The sequence below is a fragment of the Hyaena hyaena genome, unplaced genomic scaffold (assembly GCF_003009895.1).
Source record: "Hyaena hyaena isolate Hyena2069 unplaced genomic scaffold, ASM300989v1 scaffold_526, whole genome shotgun sequence".
NCBI lineage: Eukaryota > Metazoa > Chordata > Mammalia > Carnivora > Hyaenidae > Hyaena > Hyaena hyaena.
This window is the reverse complement of record NW_024081160.1, coordinates 667128-689808: the sequence shown is the minus strand read 5'-3', so window position 1 is coordinate 689808 and position 22681 is coordinate 667128. Positions and strand designations below refer to the sequence as shown.

Genomic DNA, 22681 nt, shown 5'->3' with positions numbered 1-22681 from the left:
AAATACATTACCCCCTGTTTGTTGCTTTGATGCTGACATTTGCATAGGGAGGCCCCACCAAGCACAGCTGCGAGTTTCCTATAAACTTACTGTGTTTGCCTCATTTGTTTGCAAGGAATCCGAATTAATCTCCATCAGAAGTACTCATGTTCAAAAAGACAAGCTTCCCACGTAAATATTTATAACAGCATCTAGTGTTACAAAAGAAAGTTTGACAATCTTGGCACCTTGAAGGCATTTTATCTGCATGCCAGTGGAGGATGGATATTTGCTGGGCACGGCTTGCGGTTGTGAATCAAGTGCTGTACCTATTCCAGGACAAAACCACTCGCAAGCCTGCAGGTGGCGAAAGCAGAATGAGGCTTGCTGGCTGCAGTCTGTCTGCCAGGGGACCCGGGGATACGTTGTGGAGGACACCAGGAGACTCCACGCTCCCGCTTGCTGGCGGCCTGTCTCTGTGGCTCTCCACTGCATCCTAGCACCTTCTCAGCGCCCGGCGCAAAGTAGCTGCTCAGCGAGTGACGCAAAATGCACTGGCAGCGTTCAGATCAAGGGAGAGCCATTACGTTTTTGTATCAGTAGCAGAGGTGACACAGTCCCTCAAGAGCCCCCACACTGTCTCCGTATTTGTTGGCATGCATGTAGGGAAGAGTCACGTCTTCAACCCTTCATCTGTGTCTCTCACCCTCACCTAAACATTGGGTGCCTGTTCTCAGGGCCACCTCTCTGAGAGGAGGAAAGGCATTGGAATTCTCACCGCTAGTGGTGGCAGCTCACAGACAGTGGGGACTCTGAGCATAGAGACACACGGCTGTTTCAAAGCAAGGGCTTCTGTACTGACTTCTCTCAGGCCAACCCATCCAGTGGTTGAGCTGCTGGGTAAATAGCATTGGCTCTGAGGATTAGCCATGGTTGAGTGCCTGGGGGCTCAGTCAGTTTAGCCTCCAACTTCGGCTCAGGTGATGATCTTGCAGTCCCTGAGTTCGAGCCCCATCTTGGGCTCTGTGCTGACAGCTCAGAGCCTGGAGCCTGCTTCAGATTCTGTGTCTCCCTCTCTCTCTCTGCCCTTCCCCCAATCATACTCTGTTTCTCTCTAACTCTCAAAAATGAATAAATGTTAAAAAATAAATTAAAGGAATGGATGAGAGCCCAGATCACTTGGAAGGTGTCTCTGTGTGAATCTGAGCATGTTTCCCCTTCGGGGGTCACAGCCCAAGTTTTGGCTGGCAGCCAGCATGTTTTATGGAAAGGACCATGCCTCTTCTTCTATGTGTAGATGGCCCCAGGTCAACGCTCATGGCTTAGAAGACAATGCAGGTAGAATTTCTGCCCTCACACACCCCCTTGGCCAGGATCTTCCTTTGTGTGGCCCGTGCACTGTGCCGTCTTATACAATGTCACTTCATCAGGCTTTAAGTATAAGTATAAATTATAGCTATATAAATATTTGCATTTCACTTATATGCATATGTTCATATTCAGGATACAACAGTGATCAAGCGGAGAATCTAGTAAATAAGATATTTTATGTTATTAAGATTAACAGACAATGTCACAACCATTTCTATAGATGCAGAAGAAATGTTTGATAAAACCCAACACTCTATTCATAATAGTTAAAATAAAAGTCAACACAGCGTGGATGAGGGCTGCTTTAACCTTCCCGGAGAACCATAACCTGAAGAACACCTATTAAAATGTTATAGCAAATATCATCATAGTAAGCAGGGAGAGATGAGAAGCTTTTCCATTAAAGTCAAGAAAAAGCTAAGAATTTCTGTCAGCACCTCCATTGTTACATTGAATCGCCTGGAGATCACAGGCGATTCAATGTAACAAGGCAAAAAGATTAAAAGTTGCAAGGTCAGGGATAGAAATAATTAATCCCAAGTATTCTTGCCGGCTCTTTTACTTGTGTCTGGAAGGTCAGACACTATTAGTCAATGACTGGTCATTAGATGGAGGGTGACATTCACCATTGCTTTGTTTGGCCAACAGCACCATGCTGAGCCCTAGCAGGTGGCAGCGGGGTAGGGGTGCTGGGCTGGATGGGCTCCCGGCCCCTGCCCCCACTGGAGCCCCAGCTGCTTGATCTTTACCTGTCTATAGATTATTGATTGATTGGAAGGTTTGTTGGTATTTTTAAAGATTTTGGACCCCACTGAGGAAAGTTATCAGAAATAATCTCAGGTACTGTCCTGTTTCCTGATGTGTAGGACCCGTTAGTGCCATGTTTGACCGATGGGGTGCTGGGAGGTCTGATGCTGGCTGAGCACCTGCTGTGTGACAAATGACAGGTATCCTTGTGGGGCAAGGAAGGGGAAAACGGGAAGTAGGTAGCCCTCTCTTCACACATCTCAGTCTCTTAGGGAGTCTCCTGTGTTAACAGAGGTCATTGTGGTCTGTGTCCTTCATCCATCTCTGTCCAAGGTAGGGTATAGTGGTTGCACCAAAGAGAGAGGAGTATTTTCTGGTAAATTAAGGAGAATAGCGTCTTACAGGTAAGGCATCAGCAGCAAAGGCATAGGGACATGAAGCCACAGCATATGTTGTTGGGTCCCCAAGACAGATCACAGTGCAGAAGGGCTGGGCCAAGGTGGTTGGCCTGAGTTTCTGAGTGTCTGGAAAGCTGAGGACTTTGGCTTTTAACTTTGGGTAACATGGAGCCACAGAAATGCACTTAACATTGATGAACTTGGTGTCCTTGCTGGGCACTTTAATCCTCTCTTTAAAATCTCTTAAACTAGAGCCCCCTTGCATACTAATTTGGTTGCAATTTTGTGGAATTACATATATTAGATCTGCGAGTATATCTTAGTTATAATAATATTTAGGCTTTCATCTGCTGATGTCCTTCTTGCCTGTCCCATGTGCATGAACAAGCCTCACATCTCTCTCCTCTGCCTCACATGTTTTGTCTGAACATGGATCAGAATATTTCATGGAGCAGTAAAGCCAACTAGCCTTTAACACTGAAGAATATTCGAAAAGAAGAAAACTGAAGTTATTCCTATCACAGTAAAAGAAAAAAACTGGAAAAAAAATAGTTACAAACAGAAAGGGAGGGAGGCAAACCACAAGAGACTCTTTAATGTAGAGAACAAACTGAGGGTGGATGAGGGGGAAGAGGGGAAAATGGGTGATGGGCATAGAGGAGGGCACTTGGGATGAGCACTGGGTGTTGTATGGAAACCAACTTGAAAATAAATCATTCATTTAAAAAGAGGGAGAGAAAACTGAGATGTTTACATTTACCCCAATGGATCACTTATTTTCTTTTTCTGTATACTTATATTTTTAAGAAAATTCAACAACTTAGAGATACTTTAGTCATGTTTAGGAAAAGGCGACATTTTTATTCTGCCAACCTATAGAATTTTTGGCCTAAATGAACACAAATGGAAGCAGAGAGCAGTCAATACTCTTGCTTAAATTTTGCAATGTTTCCTAGAATAGAAAAATGAATTTTAAAGCTATCCACAGTACAGAATTCTAAATATTTTAATTTGGGCATTCTCCATAGGCCTGAAATATGACTTTGAATCAGAAACACTCCTAATTAAAGAAGCAACCTTCTAGAATGAGACAGTTGTAACTGCATTTGTTGGTTTAGAAAACCTTCAAGTAACTTCCAAATAAGTGACCTCCATCGTGAGTTTTTATGTTTTCATGCAAAATATAAAGTATATTTATAAACTATAAAGGTTTTTATATTTTATGTAATGCCAATAAGGGGAATGGTTTATATGGCTAAAAGCTATGAAATGGAAATGTGGCATGCATCAGGATAAATATACGTACCTGTAGTTAGAAATATGGGCTTAGGAGTTTACCTACTCCATGATCCAGTCAGCATTTTATATTTTAGGAATTTACAGTAGAGTGATTTTCTCATCGTATTTAAGTTGATGAAAATCCACAATGCTGTTTAGTCTTTAAACATAAATTTGGATGATTATTTATTAGAGGAAACTTCCAGATTAATAAAGTTTTATATCATTGCCATACATTAAGTATATTTAAGTCTAGAAATACTTAAGTTTAACTTGTAAGTTCAGTTTCAACATCTTGAATATTTAATTCCACTGAAGTCCTCATTTGTGGGAAAATAGCCACATCAGACCTCATGGCCAAGATCAAGTCCAGGTTTAGGAAGCAGGTGAGTTACAGGGATTTTTTGTCCAACCTTGTGGCAAAGACTGTGTCCATGCAAAGTCTTTTTTAAAATTTTTTAATTTCTGTATTTATTTTGAAAGAGACAGAGAGAGTGAGTGGGGGAAGGGCAGGGAGACAGGGAGAGAGAGACAATCCAAAGCAGGCTCCACACTGTCAACACAGAGCCCAACACAGGGCTCCCAATCACAGACTGTGAGATCATGACCTGAGCCGAAACCAAGAGTCGGCTACTATTGACTGAGCCACTCAAGTGCTCCCAAAAGTCTTAATATTCACTTGATACTTGGTCAAATAGGCTTGATCTTTTCTTGCTCACACTGTCACAGAGATGAAAGTAGAGAGAAACTCATGAGAAGTGGGCCATAATGTAGCAGAATTGTGGCCTAAAACTTAGGTTATAGACAATAACACCAACAAAAAAAAGCAGGTGCACAAAATGGTTTTTTTTTTTTTTTTTTTTTGGCTACGGTGAAAGGAAGGAAGGAAGGAAGAGAGAGAGAGAGAGAGAGGGAGGAAGAAAATGTACTGCATCAATGGGATTGTCAGTAATAAGTAGATTTAATTATAACCCCTAAGAAATCACTAAGTCATTAAGTTAATATCTGAGAGACAAAGTTATAAATCTTAGAAATAAATCCATCAAACAGCAGCCATAGACAAATTATTGTTTTATAATATTGTTACTTCCTTTAGACAGAATATTCACTTTTGTGATCGTTCAGTGGGGAAGGATCATATTAAAGCCACTGTATGTTTATATTACTGTGATTCTAGCAGGGAAGGACAGGGCTTTTATCCTCAGATTGGAAATCCATCCCTTCTGCTGGGACACGGGAGGGCTCCTGGCTTTGAGAGGAGAAGCAGAACAGGGACGGAGGACAGAGAGACCAGGCCTTGGCTCTTGGAATGAAAGCGGCCGTCCGTTGTGGCCACATGTCCTGGACAGGTCCTCCTAGTACTTTATTCTTTTCATTAGGATTACTGCAGGGACCCTGTGCATGCATTGTGAACATTTCTAAAACTGGGGCACAAAAACTTTTAACCATATTTAAAAAATACAGATGAATACCCAATATTTTAACAAGTTTCTCAACTAGTAGATCTTTTTATTTTCTCAGGTCAAGACTTGAAACTTTTCTTCAAGTAGCTAAGATTGCATTTGGGTTTTCATCTTGTTTTGCGTCAGGAGTGGCGTTATACTTCGAGGGCATGGATAATTTCTCCGGAATTGGTTGCTCAGGGCCAACTAATGCGTTGAGTGCATCCCTTGTCTGGTGCTGTGATTGTGAGGCCTGCACCCTTAGGATGGGGCCAGTCGGTCAGACACGGAATCCCACGCTGAGTGGCCCATGGGACTGACCACAGTGCCTTTAGTTACTAGATGCTTGCGTGATTTCCGGTTGGTTCCTGCTGCATGTAAATTCCCATGACACATAGCTTATAGTCCTACATATCTCCTTCGGATGTGCCCTGTTTGTTTTCACTGTTAACTTCTGGAATCCTGAAGATGTAGCCTAGCATCTTGCACGTGGTATAACTAACTGCTCCAACAGTGATCACTGAAAGATGGATGAATGAATGAGCGGATGAATGGATAAATAACATGACACTCCTATTTTCATAACTCTGTTGTTAATTGAAAATGTCATTTGGACAATATTACTGTGACCCTTAATTTCAAAAATATAAATGTTATAAATGTTTGATGTAAGGTATCTAGGTCATTAATCATAAGTTCTGGCAGGAAATATTCAGGAGGTAATAGGAATCTAATTAAGCCATCTTAATTATAAAAAGAAAGTCACTTAAGGATCTTTATTTGAAGAACTAATTATTTTCCCACAGTAAATTGGCCAAAAGAAGAGGGAAAAAATGCAGTCCCTTGTGATTTAAAATATCGGCAAAAGATCCTGATGAAACATGTTTTCTGTTTCCCAGACCCATTAATGATGGGATCCCAGCTTGGGAAGCCTCAACAATGGCCAAGAGTTCTAGCTCTTTCCATACTGGTGAGACGAACTGACAGAAGGACTTTGGCCATAGCAGTGAATGTTCCAAATATATCATTTGTGATGTGAGAGTTTTAGATTAAATGGATGTTCTTATTACTATTTTTTAGAGCATGAAATCTTAGCTGATTATTTAAGGAACATGAACTGATTAAAAGCCAGCTTTATGTTAACTCAGATAAGAGCAAATTTTGAAGGAAATTTTCCATGAGATGATCACATTACAGAGGGAGTGAAATGATATATATACATGGAAAGTTGGATGGAAGTTAGATTTAAACCTGTTTTACCAATTAGACAAGTCCATTCCCTTGAGGGTGTCTTGGCCGGATAATGATGGGTTATTGTGGCCATCTGCACTGAGAGAGGATAATTCCTCAAGATGGCTAGTGACCAATGAACTTTGGAGAGCCCCTACTCTTTTTCCTTTTTTTTTTTTTTATTTTTTTTTGTTGTTGTTGTTGTTGTTGTTGTTTTTTTGAGAGGCAGAGGGAGGGGCAGAGAGAATCCTAAGCAGGCTCTCACAGCACTTGACTGGGCTTGATCTCACATACTGAGAGATCATGACCTGACCTGAAATCAAGAGCCCAATGCTTAACCAACTGAGCCACCCCGGCTCCTCTACTATTTTCTTGTTCTACATTGCATCTTCATTTCCAGGCCTCTGTGCAGACTAAAGATGCCCTATATAACAGGTTAACTGATAACCACGGTAAACATACTATCTCATTAACATTCCTGAATCATCACAATATGTTTCTTTATATGCCCATTTTACAGATGAGAAAGCTAAGGCACTAGTTTAAGGGACTAGACCCCCTGGATGGACCTGGTGGCCTCTCCTGATTATCACACAGGCCACAAATTTGGAAGTGAAGAGACTTACCTGTAAGAACTGACCAGCCCACATATGAATAAACTCAGAGAAGAAATTGCTTGAGGAGCAAGACTAATGACATGCCAGTGCCCATTATATCACTCACTCGCTGGAAAGCCACTCACCAAAGGTCTTGAAGGAAGGGGATATTTTAGACGGCTTCCCCCATTCAGGCATGGAGTCAAATGGGCTAAGGGTTTTATGAACATAAGACTCCATCCTCAATCTTTCCAATCCTAGTTAGGTTTGGCAGGAAAGGGGTGACTCATACAAGATACACCCCTATTTTCAGTTTTGAATCAGTGATGTTGATTGCAGAAGCAGTCATAAACAATGAAATTATTAAATTGCTCTCACCTTTGAGAACTTTTTTGATTCCAGGTAGCTTCCTCCCCAACAGCCTGTGCTCATGTGGTGTCTCTCTCTCTCTCTCCTTTAATGTTTATTTATAATTGAGACAGAAATAGAGCATGAGTGGGGGAAGGGCAGAGAGAGAGGGAGACACAGAATCTGAAGCAGGCTCCAGGCTCTGAGTGGTCAGCACAGAGCCCGATGCGGGGCTCGAACCCACGAACAGTGAGATCATGTCCTGAGCCGAAGTCAGACGCTGAACCGACCGAGCCACCCAGGTGTGCTCTCTCATTCAATTCCCTAAAATAAGTTCTGATTACTCTTGCTTTGAAGAAACCCCATTTAACTTTGTTGAACCCACAGCTTCTGTCTTTCCTGACAACAGATGCCTTTCTCTGCAGCTCCCATCAGTGTCCCACAGAGACCCATTCGAGAGAAAGATCGTTTGTGGAATGAATACAACACCATTTTAAATTCCGCTTATGCCCTTAAGGCAAAAGACATTAACCCAATATATTTCACTCAAGCATAGTGGATTTCCATTAAATCTATAGCCTTAATGGAATTGGTGAAGTTGAAATACAGTTTGATCATCAACACATGTGTATTGTCACTATTCGATAAAGCTGAATTAAAAAAAATTAACACTGTATGACATTGAACATCTTAAATAAAACCTGAATTGTGACAACCAACCTTAATTTTAGTAGATAATCTGCAAGTCTCTTATTAATACCTTGACTTCCCTAGGTATTATTAATAATAAGTAACGGTCACTTTTTAAAAAACTTAGCCAAAACTTTCTCCTAAGAGAATTGGAAGATCATAGCAGGAAGATAATGAATTTTTCCAGGAAGGATTCCAATCCTTTTATCTTTTTGCCACAGAGAGACTAGATTAAGAGGCAAAGGAGGCCAGGGGCGCCTGGGTGGCTTAGTAGGTTAAATGTCCGACTCGCTTAGGTCATGATCTCACAGTCCATGGGTTCGAGCCCCGCGTCGGGCTCTGTGCTGACTGCCAGCTCAGAGCCTGGAGCCAATTTCAGAGTCTGTGACTCCCTCTCTCTCAGACCCTCCCCTGCTCACTCTGTCTCTCTCTCTCTCCTAGAAGTAAATTAAAAATATTAAAAAAAAAAAAAAGAGGCAAAGGAGGCCAGAGATAAGAAAAGTCAGCTTCATTTGAATTATCTATTACACTGAATCCTTGGAATATTAGAAAAAAATAGATTCCCTCCTAAGTACAAATAACAAATGTATATTTACATAAGTGTATTAGTTTTCTGTTGCTGTGTAACAAATAGGCACCAATGTAGTTAGTGGCTTAAAACAACACAACTAATTATACCACCTTTCCATGGGAGGGAAGTCTGGGCCCAGTTGAACCAGCCCCACTGCTCAGTCTCAGGTTGAAATCAAGAGCTGCAAACATTTTGAAGCCTGGGGGGCCTCTTTCAGACCCTCTGGTTGTTTGTAGAATTTAGTTCCTTACAGTTTGGGGACTGAGATCCTCATTTTCTTTCTAGCTATTGGCTGGAGGACATTGTTAGTCCCTGGCCACGTTCCCCCCCACAGCATGGCAATAACTTCTTCAAAGCCATCAGGGCAATCTCTCTGTTGTCCCTACGAGGAGCACTTAGGAGGAATCTCATCAAGAGAGCCACAAAGCCATCATCTTCCCAAGACCCAGCCACAGTCATGGGGAGGGGATTACGCAGGGCATGACACCCAGGTGATGGGAATTTGGGGTGCTCGGTACTCAGTACTCTTAAGATCACAGCCATGCCATAATCGAGGTATCAGGGCACAGGTGACTAATGGAAACCAGAGCAGCTGTTCCCAAGCCTCCAAGTAGGAAGACTCTCATCAGGGGCCTGAAGATACAATCCTACAGGTCTGATGAAATGCACAAGAGAACTGAGTGTTCATGATCTTTGTAAGCTAACTTTAGGAATTTTGCCAAGTGAATAAGCAGCTAGCAGGTGTTACAGCAAAAGTGGAGGGATGGAGGGAAAAGGTGGGCGCCTTTGCTCAAGGTCACCCATTTCAGTTGTCTACTGGGGAAGGAAATATTTTCCCCAATGATAGGTTTTCACTTCCAGCTAAAAGTGGTTTTTCCTCTCATCGCACAGTATTTGCCAAAAAAAAAAAAAAAAAAAAAGCTGTCTGAATTCTTGATGTTCACTCTCAGAGACTACGAATTTAAAGGCATTATAGAGAGAGAATAAAATAAATAAATGGATCTTCTCATTTGAGATGTAAGTTTATAGATTGCCCACAAATCACAGCCTCTATAATAAAGATTTCCAACAACAGCACTGATTTTCTTATTCTCTTGGGCTTTCTACAGTGTTATAAAAGAGAATGCCTAAAATAATGTGTAAGGGGGAAAGCCAGTTCCATTTTTATATATGTACACACATATATAATCTAACACATACACACACACTTATCTTTTTTAGTAAGACAGCAGAGGAATATTTGCTTGCTTTTCTGTGCTTAAAGAAGTAAAAAGAAAAACGCGTAGGATGACCATTTGTTGAAAGTGAATGCACCCATTTGAAAGCCACTGAGATGTTCAGCCAGGTCCTTTCCCCCTTTAGAGTCAAGGATGGTGGCAGCCACCCAGTGAGAGGGAAGTTGCATTAACCCCAGGCTTTACCCTTGAGGAACGCAGGGTCTCGGGACACCCCGTGAAAACAGCTGGAGCAGTAAAAGTTTACTCAGAGGAAACCCACTGGCATGCAAGCAGGTACTGCATGGAACAGCGGAATTTCCTACTTTATCATACTCCCATGATCATGCCACTTTCACATTTTAAAAAAGGTCCCATTTCATTTCAATGAGCTTTAATGACTAGTAAGAGTAATGGAAAGAAACCAGGAATATTCATACAAATCTCTCATTCATCAGCCTTTTCAGAAAAGCTAGGGTAGACATGCAGCCTTGAGTATCAAATTTTGTCACCTTCTGTGAAACAGATTTAGGTGTATGCCCAGAGTATTATTTTGGGTCAGTGAACGAATCCAAAGCAAGACTATGGATTCCAAAATGTGTTTAGGATTCTGAGATCATCTTGTGTAACCCGATTTGGCACTTTGTTGGTATATGTTCTATAGGTTGAATGTTTGTGTCCCACACCCCCAACTCCCCCAGAATTCATGTGTTGGAAACCTAATGCCTAAGTGATGGTATTAGGGGGTGAGGCCTTTGGAGGTGATGAGGTCATGAAGGTGGAGCCCTCAGGGGTGGAATTATTGTCCTTATAAAATTGGCCCCGGTCGGCTCACCCATTCTGCCATGTGTGAACACAAAGAGAAGTTTGTGACCCAGAAGAAGGCCCTCACTGAACCATGACAATACTCTCACATTAGGGTCCCGGGCTCTAGAACGGGGGAGACGCATTTCTGTCAAACCAGCCTGTTCTGTGTTGTCAGAGCAGCCCGAAGGGACTAAGGCATGTTCCAAGCGTTTGCAGACTCGCAGAAGGTGGGACAGAGAGGAGCTGACCTCGGGGCTGAGTTCTTCTTCCACCAAGCCGCCCTGTGACTCAAAACCTTCTCCAGATGCCATGGAAGATGATTTTAAGTCCTTCATGTTCAAAAGCCTATACCAGCGTGACAACGCACTGCAGTTCAAGAAAATGTTTATAGGAGAAATGAGATGATAAAAGCATGCAGTTGATACACGGGCATCTATAGGCTCTAGCAGGTAGTGGCTACGTCCGCTATGGATAGAAAGTAGTTGGGGTGCCCCAGTAGCTCAGTCGGTTATCATCCGACTTCAGCCTAGGTCACGGTCTTGCCGTGCCTGAGTTTGAGCCCCGCATCGGGCTCTGGGCTGTCAGCCAGAGCTCTGGCTCAGATTCAGGTTCTGTGTTTCCCTCTCTTTTTGCCCCTCCCCTACTCATGCTCTGTATCTTTCTCAAATATGAATAAACATTAAAAATTTTTTTAATTAAAAAACAAAAGTAGCATTTTGCAGGCACGTATGATGACACGTACATTTGGGCTTACTGGTGCACGTGTTGCATTTATAAAGCATTTCCGTTGCCAATACTCCACCGGGAATGTTATGAAAAATAGAGCTGTAATCATAATGTGTGCAAGTACGTGCCAACACAGCTCTTTTGAATATCCCTTCTAATCAGCAAGGTAACCACCATTTATTAGGAAAAGACTTGTTTTTCCATGGACATATATTTTTTAATTGTTTTATTGAGGTATGATTGGCATACAATACACTGTGTGTGTAGGTATAAAATTTGACAAGTTTTGGCAAATGTGCACATCCGTGAGACTGTGGGCACCCTCAATATAATGAACATGCCTATCAGCCTGCAAGTTTCCTTCCTCCCTTTAGTCACTCTTCTCTCCTTCATGTCGCCGATCCCAGGTGACCACTGATCTTTCTGACTCCCCAGTTTTCATGTTCCATCATTTTACGTGAATGGAATTAGACAGTGTCACTTATCCCGCTGGCTTCGTTCACTGAGCATTATTTTCAGATTCCTCTATGTCGCACACATCAACAGTTCATTTCTTCTTATTGCAGAGTAATACTCCATTATCTGGATAGAAGATGGTTTATTTAGATATTCACCTGCTGGTAGGCATAAGGGCTGTTTCTATTTTGGGCTATCACCAGGAGAGCTTTGAAGAATATTTGTGTACCAGTATTTGCGTGGACATACGCTTTCTTTCTTTCTTTTTTTTAATGTTTTATTTATTTCTAGGAGAGAGAGAGAGACAGCGTGAACAGGGGAGGGTCAGAGAGAGGGGGAGTCACAGACTGAAACAGGCTCCAGGCTCTGAGCTGGCAGTCAGCACAGAGCCTGACACAGGGCTCGAACCCACAAACCACGAGATCATGACCTAACTGAAAGTCGGACGCTTAACTGACTAAGCCACCCAGGCTCCCCGGACATATGCGGGTAAATATCTAGGGAGGAGATGGCAGGGTCTCATGGTAAGCGTCTGTTTAATTTTTTAGGAAAGTGTCAAATGGTTTTGAAGGGATTGTGCCATTTTACATTTCTACCAGCAGGGTAAGAGAGGGGTTCTTGGTGCTCTGTAAGCTCACCAGCACTCATGGGGTCAAGTTTGGGGTTTATGATTAATTCAGCCATTCTAATGGTGTCTGGTAGTTTCCTTACGGTTTTCTTTTTTTTTTTCCCAACAAATGGTGTTGAGCAGCTTTATATATGCTTTTTTGGTTACCTACATATCTTATCATGTGAAATGTCTATTTCCATCACTTGACAATTTTTATATTAAGTTCTTTTAATGTTGAGTTTTCGTTTTTTAAATATGTAATGGATATGAATCTTTGATTTGCAACTCTTTTTTCTCTCACACGCAAGTGTGGCTTGCGTCTCTTTCTCTTCACGGTGTCTCTCAAAGGAAAGCAGTTCTTGATGTTGAACAATTCAAATTGTCATTGTTTTTCTTATAGGAATAATGTTTTTGGCATTGAGTCTTTGCCTATCCGCAGCTCACAGAGGGATTCTTCTAGGTTTTTCTTCTGGAAGATTTATGGTCTTAGATAATTGGCCTATGGTGCATTGGAGTTTATTATCAAAGAAACGGCAAGTTATTGGTCAAAGGTTTTCTTTTTGCATATGGATATTTAATTGCTTTTGCTCCCTTATCAAAACCAAATAAATCATATATTCAAGTCTATTTCTGGACTTTCGAGTCTAGAATTCCTTTGCTCAGCATTCTATCTTGATTCTGACACCATGGCATGTTGGTTATTATAGTTCTATGAATCTTGAAGTAAGTTGAAGTCCTCTAGCTTTGTTCTTCCTTTCCAAAATGTTTTCAATATTCTAGATATTTTTTATTTCTGTATGAATTTTAGAACCAGCTTGTCAATTTTTACCCCCTCCAAAAGCCTTCTTGAATTGCGATTAAGATTGCATTGATTCTGCACATCATTTAGGAGGTTTGGTTTCCTTTAATGTACAAGTCATGCACGTAACTTGTGAGATGTATTCTAAGTATTTCATATTTTTGATGATACTGTAAATGGCATTCTTTTTAAAAAAATTTTTTTAATGTTTATTTTTGAGAGAGAGAGAGACAGAGAGAAAGACAGAGACAGAGAGACAGAGTATGAGTGGGGGAGGAGCAGAGAGAGAGCAAGACACAGAATCTGAAGCAGGCTCCAGGCTCTGAGCTATCAGCACAGAGCCCGACCTGGGGCTCGAACCTATGAACCATAACATCATGACCTGAGCCAAAGTCAGACGCTTAACCAACTGAGCCACCCAGGCACCCCTGTAAATGGCGTTCTCTTAATTTCTGATTTCCCATTGCTAGTACATATGAATGAAATTAATATTTTATATTGATCCTTTATTCTGAAGCCTTGGTAAATTAATGTTACTTCTAGTAGCTTTGTGGTAGATTCTGCAGTATTTTCTACATACACAATCACAATGTTTGTGCATAAAAAGATAGTTACTTCTTTTTTCTGTTATAGATGACTTGTAACTCTTTTTGTTTCCTAGCTGTACCAGGTGGAATTGTCAGTATAATATTGACTAGAAATGATAGGGACAGATATCCTTGCTTTGTTTCTGATCTTAAGAAGAAAGCATGCAGGCTTTAACCATTAAGTAAGATGTCGCTTGTATATTTTTAATACATGTCCTTTATCAGGTGTGGGAAGTTTATTTTTTTTCACAGTTGATGGAGAGTTTCTATAAGGCATGAATGTTGGATCTTATTAAGTAATATGTTTGCTTCTTTTGACATGATCTTATAAGTTTACTTTCTAGACTGTTAATAAATGGTGAATTACGTTTATCACATTTCAAATGTTAATGCAACCTTGCACGCCTGACATCATCACCACTTAATCCTGAGAAGTAACCTTTTCATGCAGATTGGAGTTTTTCTTATTAAAATATCATCAAGCATTTTTGTGTCTAAGTTCATGTGACATATTCACATGCAGTTTTCATTCCTTGTAATGTCTTTGTCTGGTTCTGATTTCAGATTAAAGTCAACCTCAGATGATTTGAGATGTGATCTCTCCTTTTCATGTACCTGGAAATATTCTGTGTGGTTGAGTTTATTTCTTCTTTTTATCTTCCGTGTCTCTACTTCCTGTGTTCAGTCTACTTCTAGCTTCTTGAGCACATGAAATACAGTTATAACTGTTTTTGATGTTCTTGACTACAAATTCTGTCACCTGTGTCATTTCTGTGCCAATTTCCATTGACTGATTTTTCATCTCATAATAGCTTATGTTTTCCAGAAGCTCCTTTGTGTATCTGGTCATTATAGATTAGGTGTGAGGCATTGTGATTTTTTTTCCTTTTTGTAAAGGGGACACTTTTGTGTTCCTGAAATTCTGCTAAAGCTCTCTGTTGGGACATGATCAATTTAGGTGAAACGAGTATGATCATTTTGGCTTTTTCTTAGGCTTTGTTTGTTGAGATCAGAACAGAACTTTGGGGTGCTTTTTCCCACTGTGGAGGCAAGACGCTTCTTGGCATCTAACGGATGCCCAGTGAATTGTAAGGGTGTTCACTCTTGCTCTGAGGAGCAAGCACTATGCCTGGTGCTGTGTGAGTGATGTACTCTGTTCCCTTCGATCTTTGCAGGCAAATCTTTCCCCACCCGTGTGGTTTCCTCATGTGCATTCACTGATTGGTACCCAACTGAGTGCTTGGGGTGATATCTCTGCATAATACTGGAGTTTTCTTTGTGCATCTCTCCTGAGAACTCTAGCCCCTTTGGCTTCCTCTACCTCTCAGCTTTGTCTCCTCAATCCCTAGTCTGTGTGCCTGGGCTTCTCCTTCCTCCACCACAGCCTGGAGACCTCATCAAGGTTGTAGGCTGGGTCAGCTGTGGGGCTTACCTCATGTATCCCATCACTTGGCAGTCACTTTCCTTCATTACCTGGTGTCCAGAGTTTTAAGAACTGTTGTTTCATACATTTTTTAGTTTTTTTTGTTTGTTTTGTTTGTTTGGTGAGAGGGTTAATTCCGTTTCTGTTCCTCCATCTTGGTTAGAAGCAGAAATCATTCTGTGGCCACAGAATTTTGAATCCATCATCTCGTGCTTACTTCTCTAACTGGGTACCACCAAGCTCATCTCCAGGACTTCCGTCAATCTGTATTCTCATTGCCACAGGGGTCAAGGATCACAGACCTACTGCTGTGCACGAGCTTTAGCGCTGTGGTCCTTGGCAAGCCAGACTGCATTTCTTCCTTATTTGTTTTGTACAGAATGACTTTCTGTCTCAACCAGACAGCGTTCATTGCTGGAAGAGAACTTGATAAATGCATATGAGAACCTTGCATATTCCATATGAGAATAAATTCAGTTCATATCCTCAGCTATTCATAAAATGACTTTAAGGGTAATTTTCTTACTTTGTGCCGAGCGCACGCTATCAAAATTTTGCTTGAATTGTCACCATCTATTTTACTTTCAACCTATGGAATATAGATATTGTAGTGGTTTTCAAAGGAAGAATAAGCAACAATACACAGAGCCCCTCTTCACCACCGAAATGTGCTCCCCAAATTTATGCATATTCCCTCAGAACGCACTTATTTGTGAATTGATCAATATGAGGTATCTGCTCACCAAAAAAACCACAACACTTAAGACTGGTAATATAAAGTAAACAGGACAAAAGTCCTATCTACTGGTGGAAGCAGGCTTAGAAGTAGACAAACTTCCATGACATTTGTGCTTTAATTCTGTGAACCAGGGCTCACAGAGGTGATGATGGCCTGAATTAACAAAAGAGCCGATTCAGATGGGAGGAGAGGATGGACCCCAGGGGCCATTTCTGTCAGCGCCTCCTAGCTGCTGGGTTAGACTTTATGTGCATAATTCTTTCAGCGTTGACTGGGACAGAGAGTATATGAGGGCACATATCTGGAGAATTGTGTAATATGGCTTTAGTAAGCATTCTTGATTTATTTTTCTTAGTTGTTCTTGACCATTTATTTCTGTTCTTCCTTGCATCAGCTGTTTCCTTTATTTATTTTTATGTTTTCCCAGCTTTATTTTTTTCCAGAAATAACTAACATATAACTTTGTATCAGTTTAATGGATACCTCATGTTGATATGATACATCTATTATTGAAAAATAATTACCACCAGAGCGCTAAACTACCACCTCCATCTGGTTACATAACTACCTCTTCTGTTTTGAGGTGACAACATCTAAGATCCACTTTTTTAGCCATCTTCAGTTATGTGATACAATATTAGCCATAATCGCCATGTTATTCATTAGATCCCCAAACTTGTTAACCTCATGACCAGAAGTTTGTACCCTTTGACTGGTATCTCCCCATTTCCCCATCTCCCCAACCTCTGGTAACCACCACTATGTTGCTCTGAGTCTGTCTTTTGTCTTTTTTATTTTCTGATGTTTTAAATAGTTTTTTTAAATAATGTATTCATTTTGAGAGAGACAGAGAAAGCATGAGCAGGGGAGGGATAGAGAGAGAGAGAGAGAGAGAATCCCAAGCAAGCTCTGCAGGTTCAGTGCAGAGCCCAATGTGGGGCTCGAACCCACAAAACTGTGAGACCATGACCTGAGCTGAAATCAAGAGTCAGACACTCAACCGGCTGAGTCACCCAGGTGCCCTGAGCCTGTCCTTTCTAGATGCTACATAGAAGTGATATCATGCAGAATTTGTCTTTCTTTGTACAACTCATTTCACATAACTTAATGCCCTCAAGGTCCATCCAAGTGTCAAAAATGGTGGATTTTGTGTTTAGAAGGTCATTGTCACACCGGGGTTTTGACTCCAAGAGAGGCTTTTATGTGCTGTTTCCTCCGCACCCCCACCCCCCAAGGCTTCAGAATATCCTTGATTCAGTCATGTCCAAACAGCATTGGGGGCCCGTTGGTTTCTGTGTTCCTGCTTGTTCCATGGTCCAGCTTGCTCCCCTGGCTTCTTCTCCCAGAGGTGCCGATATCTCGCTGCTGGGTACGCAGCCTTCTACCCAAACGTACCTGCTGTTCTCCAATGAGGCTTTGCTGACCTTACCACCCTTAAAGCTTATGGTAGTGTTGTGACACTAGCGGACAGTAGTGGAACTGAAGGAAATTGAAGATTGAAATATCAACAAATATTTTCTGAGGGTCTAAGCTACTCTGTGGCAAGAGAGAGGCCCTCTGAACCTTCCCATTTGTTTCTTCTTTTCTTTGTACAGAAAATATCATTCATTTTTTCTTTAGCCTTATTGCAGGGGGTTTTCAGGGACCAAATAAGAGATTTCCATTCTAAATGGTCATATTGGGCTGGTCCGTTTGGTGGAATAAATCAAAACAATCCTCAGCTTTGGGGATCAGTTCTTTGCTTGAGGATTTTCTCAGTGGCTTGCAGTCAAGAAACGTGAAATGGGACAGAATATCCATGTTAGACCTTGGTTTGCCCGTAGAGTAATAACAAAATCTCACTTTCATATAGCTTTCCATGGTTTACAGAGTGTTTGCTTATTAATGATTTCAGTTGACCCTCATTACCACCTTGTGAAACACACATGAAAGCCCTGTCATGGGAGAAAGTGGGGAAGACCTTCCAGCCTGGGTTCTGTGTTCCTTCACATGTTGTGTTCCTGTCACACGGGGTACCGTGACACTGCCGGTGTGTGTCTGTAGAAGAATTTGATTTAAATATAGGATGGCTGACAACCTAGTAACTGTGTTCCTCCTTTGTTCTTAAGGAAGACCATAGAATGTTCTAGAATGAAGTCTCTCCAGTGATAACTTTTATCACTGGCCAAGCCTTGAGAGCCTCCTAAGACCCAAATAATCTAACCAGAGGCATAAAAGCCTGGATATGTCAGGGGAGTTCCTTCCCCTTTATGGCTGAATAATAGTATATATTATAGTATATATTGTGTATTATCCATTGTATTGTATATTACATATGATATCCACACAGCATACCACGTCTTATTTATCCATTCATCTTTGATGCACACTTAGTTTGTCTCCGTATTTGGCTACTCTGAGTAGTGCTGCAATACACATGGGAGTGTAGACATCACTCTAAGACCCTGATTTCAGTTTCTTCAGATATATACCCAGAAGTGGGATTGATTTTAGTAACCATTTTTACCTGATAATTTCCACCAGAATATCAAGAACCCTATGTGTCAAGTAATAGTCATTAGCTCCCCGAAATGTCTTGGAAAACATTTCCAATTTTTAACATCAAAGGTAATGCCGTTCACATTCCATTGAGGGCCGGGTAGTTATCGTAGGGGTTCCTCACCACGTTGTAGTGTGCAGATTCAACTAAGCCGTAGAACTACTCCCCCTTGAACTGAATCACTTGATAATTTTGGCCAGTAATATAAAACTGGTCATAACCATTTCTCGGCACTTCATAATTTGATATGTTAAATGAATGTGTCGTAATCAAACCTCAAAAGGAAGGTGGAAAAAGAAGTTCTGAGTCTCATGGTAAACTTCATATGATGCAGGGACAATGAACAGAAGAACAAACCTTGTTATCAGAGACTAGGTCTAAGAAGCCTGGATTGGTCTTTATCTGGGAGCTGGGCCCATCTCAGGGGCACATGACCCCTTTCCCCACTGAATGTGTCACCAGCACACAGAGACCACCTCAACTTGAGCCAGCTTTTAAATATATTTGCTAGTCATGTATTTCAAAAATTAAACTTCACCTCCATAGAAAATGTGAAATTTCTAGCATACGGAAGCTAAGAGTTATTGGGAGCATCCTGTACGTTTATTTATTAAGATGTGGGATCTTACTGTTTTATAGGTGATTTTGAACTAATTAAGGCTTAAAGACCTGCATTTTGTAGCAGGGGTCCATAAACCACATATGTTCTGAGTCTGTTTCAGCAAAGAGCCTGGACCCTTGCCCAGCCAGGCTGGTCCAGACTGATGAAGGGGATGACAGTGGCATGTGGCATTTTCAATCTGGGGATGGCAGTGCTGTCACGCTGTAAGCCTCAAAGACCTCAGACAAGAGTTTATTGTCTTCCCCTCATGTGGCCTCCATTTCGAGAGAAAATGAGAGGGCTCACGCAGGTTCTGTCTAGTTTTTCACACGATTGGGTTGATGGCATTCCTTGGGGCTATTTTTTCATTTTGGGAGTGACATTCAAATAATACCATAATAAAAGATGCTATAAACAAAAGAAAATGAAGTCATCTGTCTTCCGGGTGTGTTGGTGTGGAAATGAGGAACACCAGCGTGGGCGGGGAAGGAATGGCCAGAAAGTATTAAGTCAGAGAAGCACTTTCCAGATTCTCTGCTGAAGGCCTATGATGTCACAAACATGAAGAGCTCCTGAGTATTGCTTATAAAATTCTTTAAAACATGGGTTATGAGTCAAGAAAAGCAGTTAGAACAATTAGAATCATGACAAGGTAGGTATTTTAATAGGCTTCCAGAGAGAGCTGGCAGTGCGGGCACACCTGGCTACTTTCTCTTCTACTGGAAACTCTCTAATATTGTATTAGAGGTGTATTCTTTCAAGGCATAAACCAAGAAAGGCAGTTCTTACTGGGTCTGAATCCCTGACTGAAGGGGAGAGGGATGAATTAATGGTGAATTCATAGAATCTATACAACCACCACCAAAACACTGGTGTGCAAGGGACCTGGATAAGACACAGCAGCCCATCAGTTTACCACCCATTTGGTTGTTGATGGTATTTGCCTAGTTAGAAGTGAAAACACTGGATCTTGATCTAACCGAAAGAGCAGCATCACCGTATTCAGATAATAGGAGATGGGAAGTCCTCAACATTGTTCTAGACACATGAGGGGGTGGGGGAGTAAAGGGCCAGACCCTCTTTTTTCCATTAGTGCATAGTTAATAGCTAATGCCTAATCCTGGAAAATTCTAGTTGTTAGATCTGTGGGATACATATGAAAATATTCAACTAAAAGATATGGGGGAGAGGCGCCTGGGTGACTCAGTTGTTTAAGTGTCCAACTTCGGCTCAGATCATGATCTCGCGGTTTGGTTCATGAGTTCAAGCCCTGCGTTGGAGTCTGTGCTGACAGCTCAGAGCCTGGAGCCTGCTTCTGATTCTGTGTCTCCCTCTCTTTCTGCCCTGCCCCTATTCTCTCTCTGCCTCAAAAAATAAATAAGCATTAAAAAAACAATATGGAGAAAGATAGAGTGGTTCTCTTTTTCATAAGAAAGCTTAGAGGGCTATTTAACACTTGTTTTATGCATATGTTTAACATTGATAAAAATGGTTTTTAAAGTATGGCCATAACTGGGTGCATTAAATATTGTGGGTTTTCCTCATTAGCCTTTATTGAAATAGCCTTTATTGTAAAATGAAGGAACATTAAGGTAGTGCTGTGTCCTCAGTCCTCTGTACCCCTCATATGTGGCAGTTTTTATGTTTAGAATTATTGACAAATCAATCTTGAAGGATTTTAATAATTGTAGTTGTGAATTCCACCCCGCCCCCACCAGCACACCCCATGTCCCATTGCCAGACCTTCATATGTAGTCTGTGCTTACAAGGGAGGTGTCTGGTAGTGAGGGAAAGGAGGAGAGACAGAAATGCCATGGGTGTATCAATGGGGAACAGCTGTGAAACTTACACTCTAGAAGTTATTACAGGGGTGCCTGGGTGGCTCAGTCGGTTAAGCATCCGACTTTGGCTCAGGTCATGATCTCACCGTTTGTGAGCTGGAGCTCCTCATTGGGCTCTGTGCTGTCATTGCAGAGCCTGCTTCGGATCCTCTGTCCCTCCCTCTCTCTGCCCCTCCCCCGCTCACACACTCTGTCAATAAATAAATAAACAAATATTTTTTTAACAAAGTTATTACATATTGTGTGTTTTATTTGGATACTCCACTACTCTGATGCTTAGAATCTGTGATCCCAGAGCTTAAAATACTCATTAAATCTCACTGAGCATTACATTGTCCAAAAAAAAGTTTGGGTTTCATCATTTAAACATTAAGCTGTTTTTAAAAAAACAGCTAAGCTTAACATTGGAATAATCAGTAGTTTTGGTTATTTATCTGGTGAAAGAAGGAAGATGATTTTTATGAGATCATTATTCTTATCCACATACGGTTACACTTACTGTCTCATTCTCTGTGTTGACACAGGATAAACTGTGCAGATTCCTTCTTTTGTTTTAAAGTTTATTTTGAGAGAGAGAGAGACAGAGAGAGACAGAATCCTAAGCAGGCTCTGTGCTGTCAGCTCAAAGCCGGGTGTGGGGCTCCATCTCTCCAATCTGAGATTGGATCTTGATCTCTGACCTAAGCCGAGATCAAGAGTGGGACACTTAACCAACTGAGCCATCCAGGCGCCCCTGTGCAGATTCCTTCTGTGCTTGACCTGAACCCTGGACATGCTCTCAGCTGCCCAATTTAACAGAAATGCGTTTGTCACTTTGTCGAGTAGTGGTTGGGTGTCAGGATGTGAAGTTTTAGAGAGTCCTGTCTTTCATTAAAGAGAGGCAGCCCTGGCTTCAGTTTATGCCTTGCAATAAGCACCTGCCCCCCCTTTCTCCACCAGGAGTACCAACCCTGCAATATCAACCCATGCCCCGAGCTGAAGAAGACCACACCCTGGACGCCCTGGACGCCGGTCAACATCTCAGACAACGGGGGCCACTATGAGCAGCGATTCCGCTACACTTGCAAAGCCCGCCTGCCGGACCCCAATCTGCTGGAAGTGGGAAGACAGAGAATCGAGATGCGGTATTGTTCCAGTGACGGCACCAGCGGCTGCTCTACAGACGGTGAGCCGCCACCCCGCCCTCCCCGGACTGATCGACTCCCACAGACGGGCGGGTGAGCCTGTCTCTAAGGTCACAGCTGAGCAAGGGGCTCTTTGCCTTTTGATTATTTTCCCCTCAGCAATCTACACCAGCATCTCACAAATGCACAAATGCCTTTTGTAGCAAACTGATGGGAAAGAGTTCTGTATTGAGGTGGTCCTGTGAATTCAGCCCTCAGAATATCACTGCCTTCGTACCAGGTCCAGAACAGTTTGGGGGAGATTTATTTAATATCAGAAAATATGTGGAGGAAGGCTCAATGGTCTTCCACGAATCCTCTGGTACTAAATGTAAGCGGCAAATAAGCTTTTCCTCTGATTATCCCCAAACTGGATACAGACAAAGAAAGTGCATCTCTGTGCTTCTGTCTAGAGAAGGACCTTTCTGCTATAAAGTTCAGCCTGTGAGGATCCTTTAATAGTCTTTGAAACTGCTCTGCCTTTTTAATCCCTTCAGTACCATATTCATAGCGGAAAGGAAAGCTC

General features: G+C 41.7%; 1 protein-coding gene across 1 annotated transcript in view; it reads left to right on the top strand.

Moving 5' to 3' along the window:
* The window catches only part of SEMA5A (semaphorin 5A), a 310846-nt gene that overhangs the window by 265808 nt on the left and 22357 nt on the right, over positions 1–22681 (top strand). The window contains exon 15 of the mRNA XM_039255468.1: positions 21932–22157. Within this exon, the coding sequence (XP_039111399.1) occupies positions 21932–22157 (226 nt within the window). The remainder of the gene's footprint in view (positions 1–21931; positions 22158–22681) is intronic.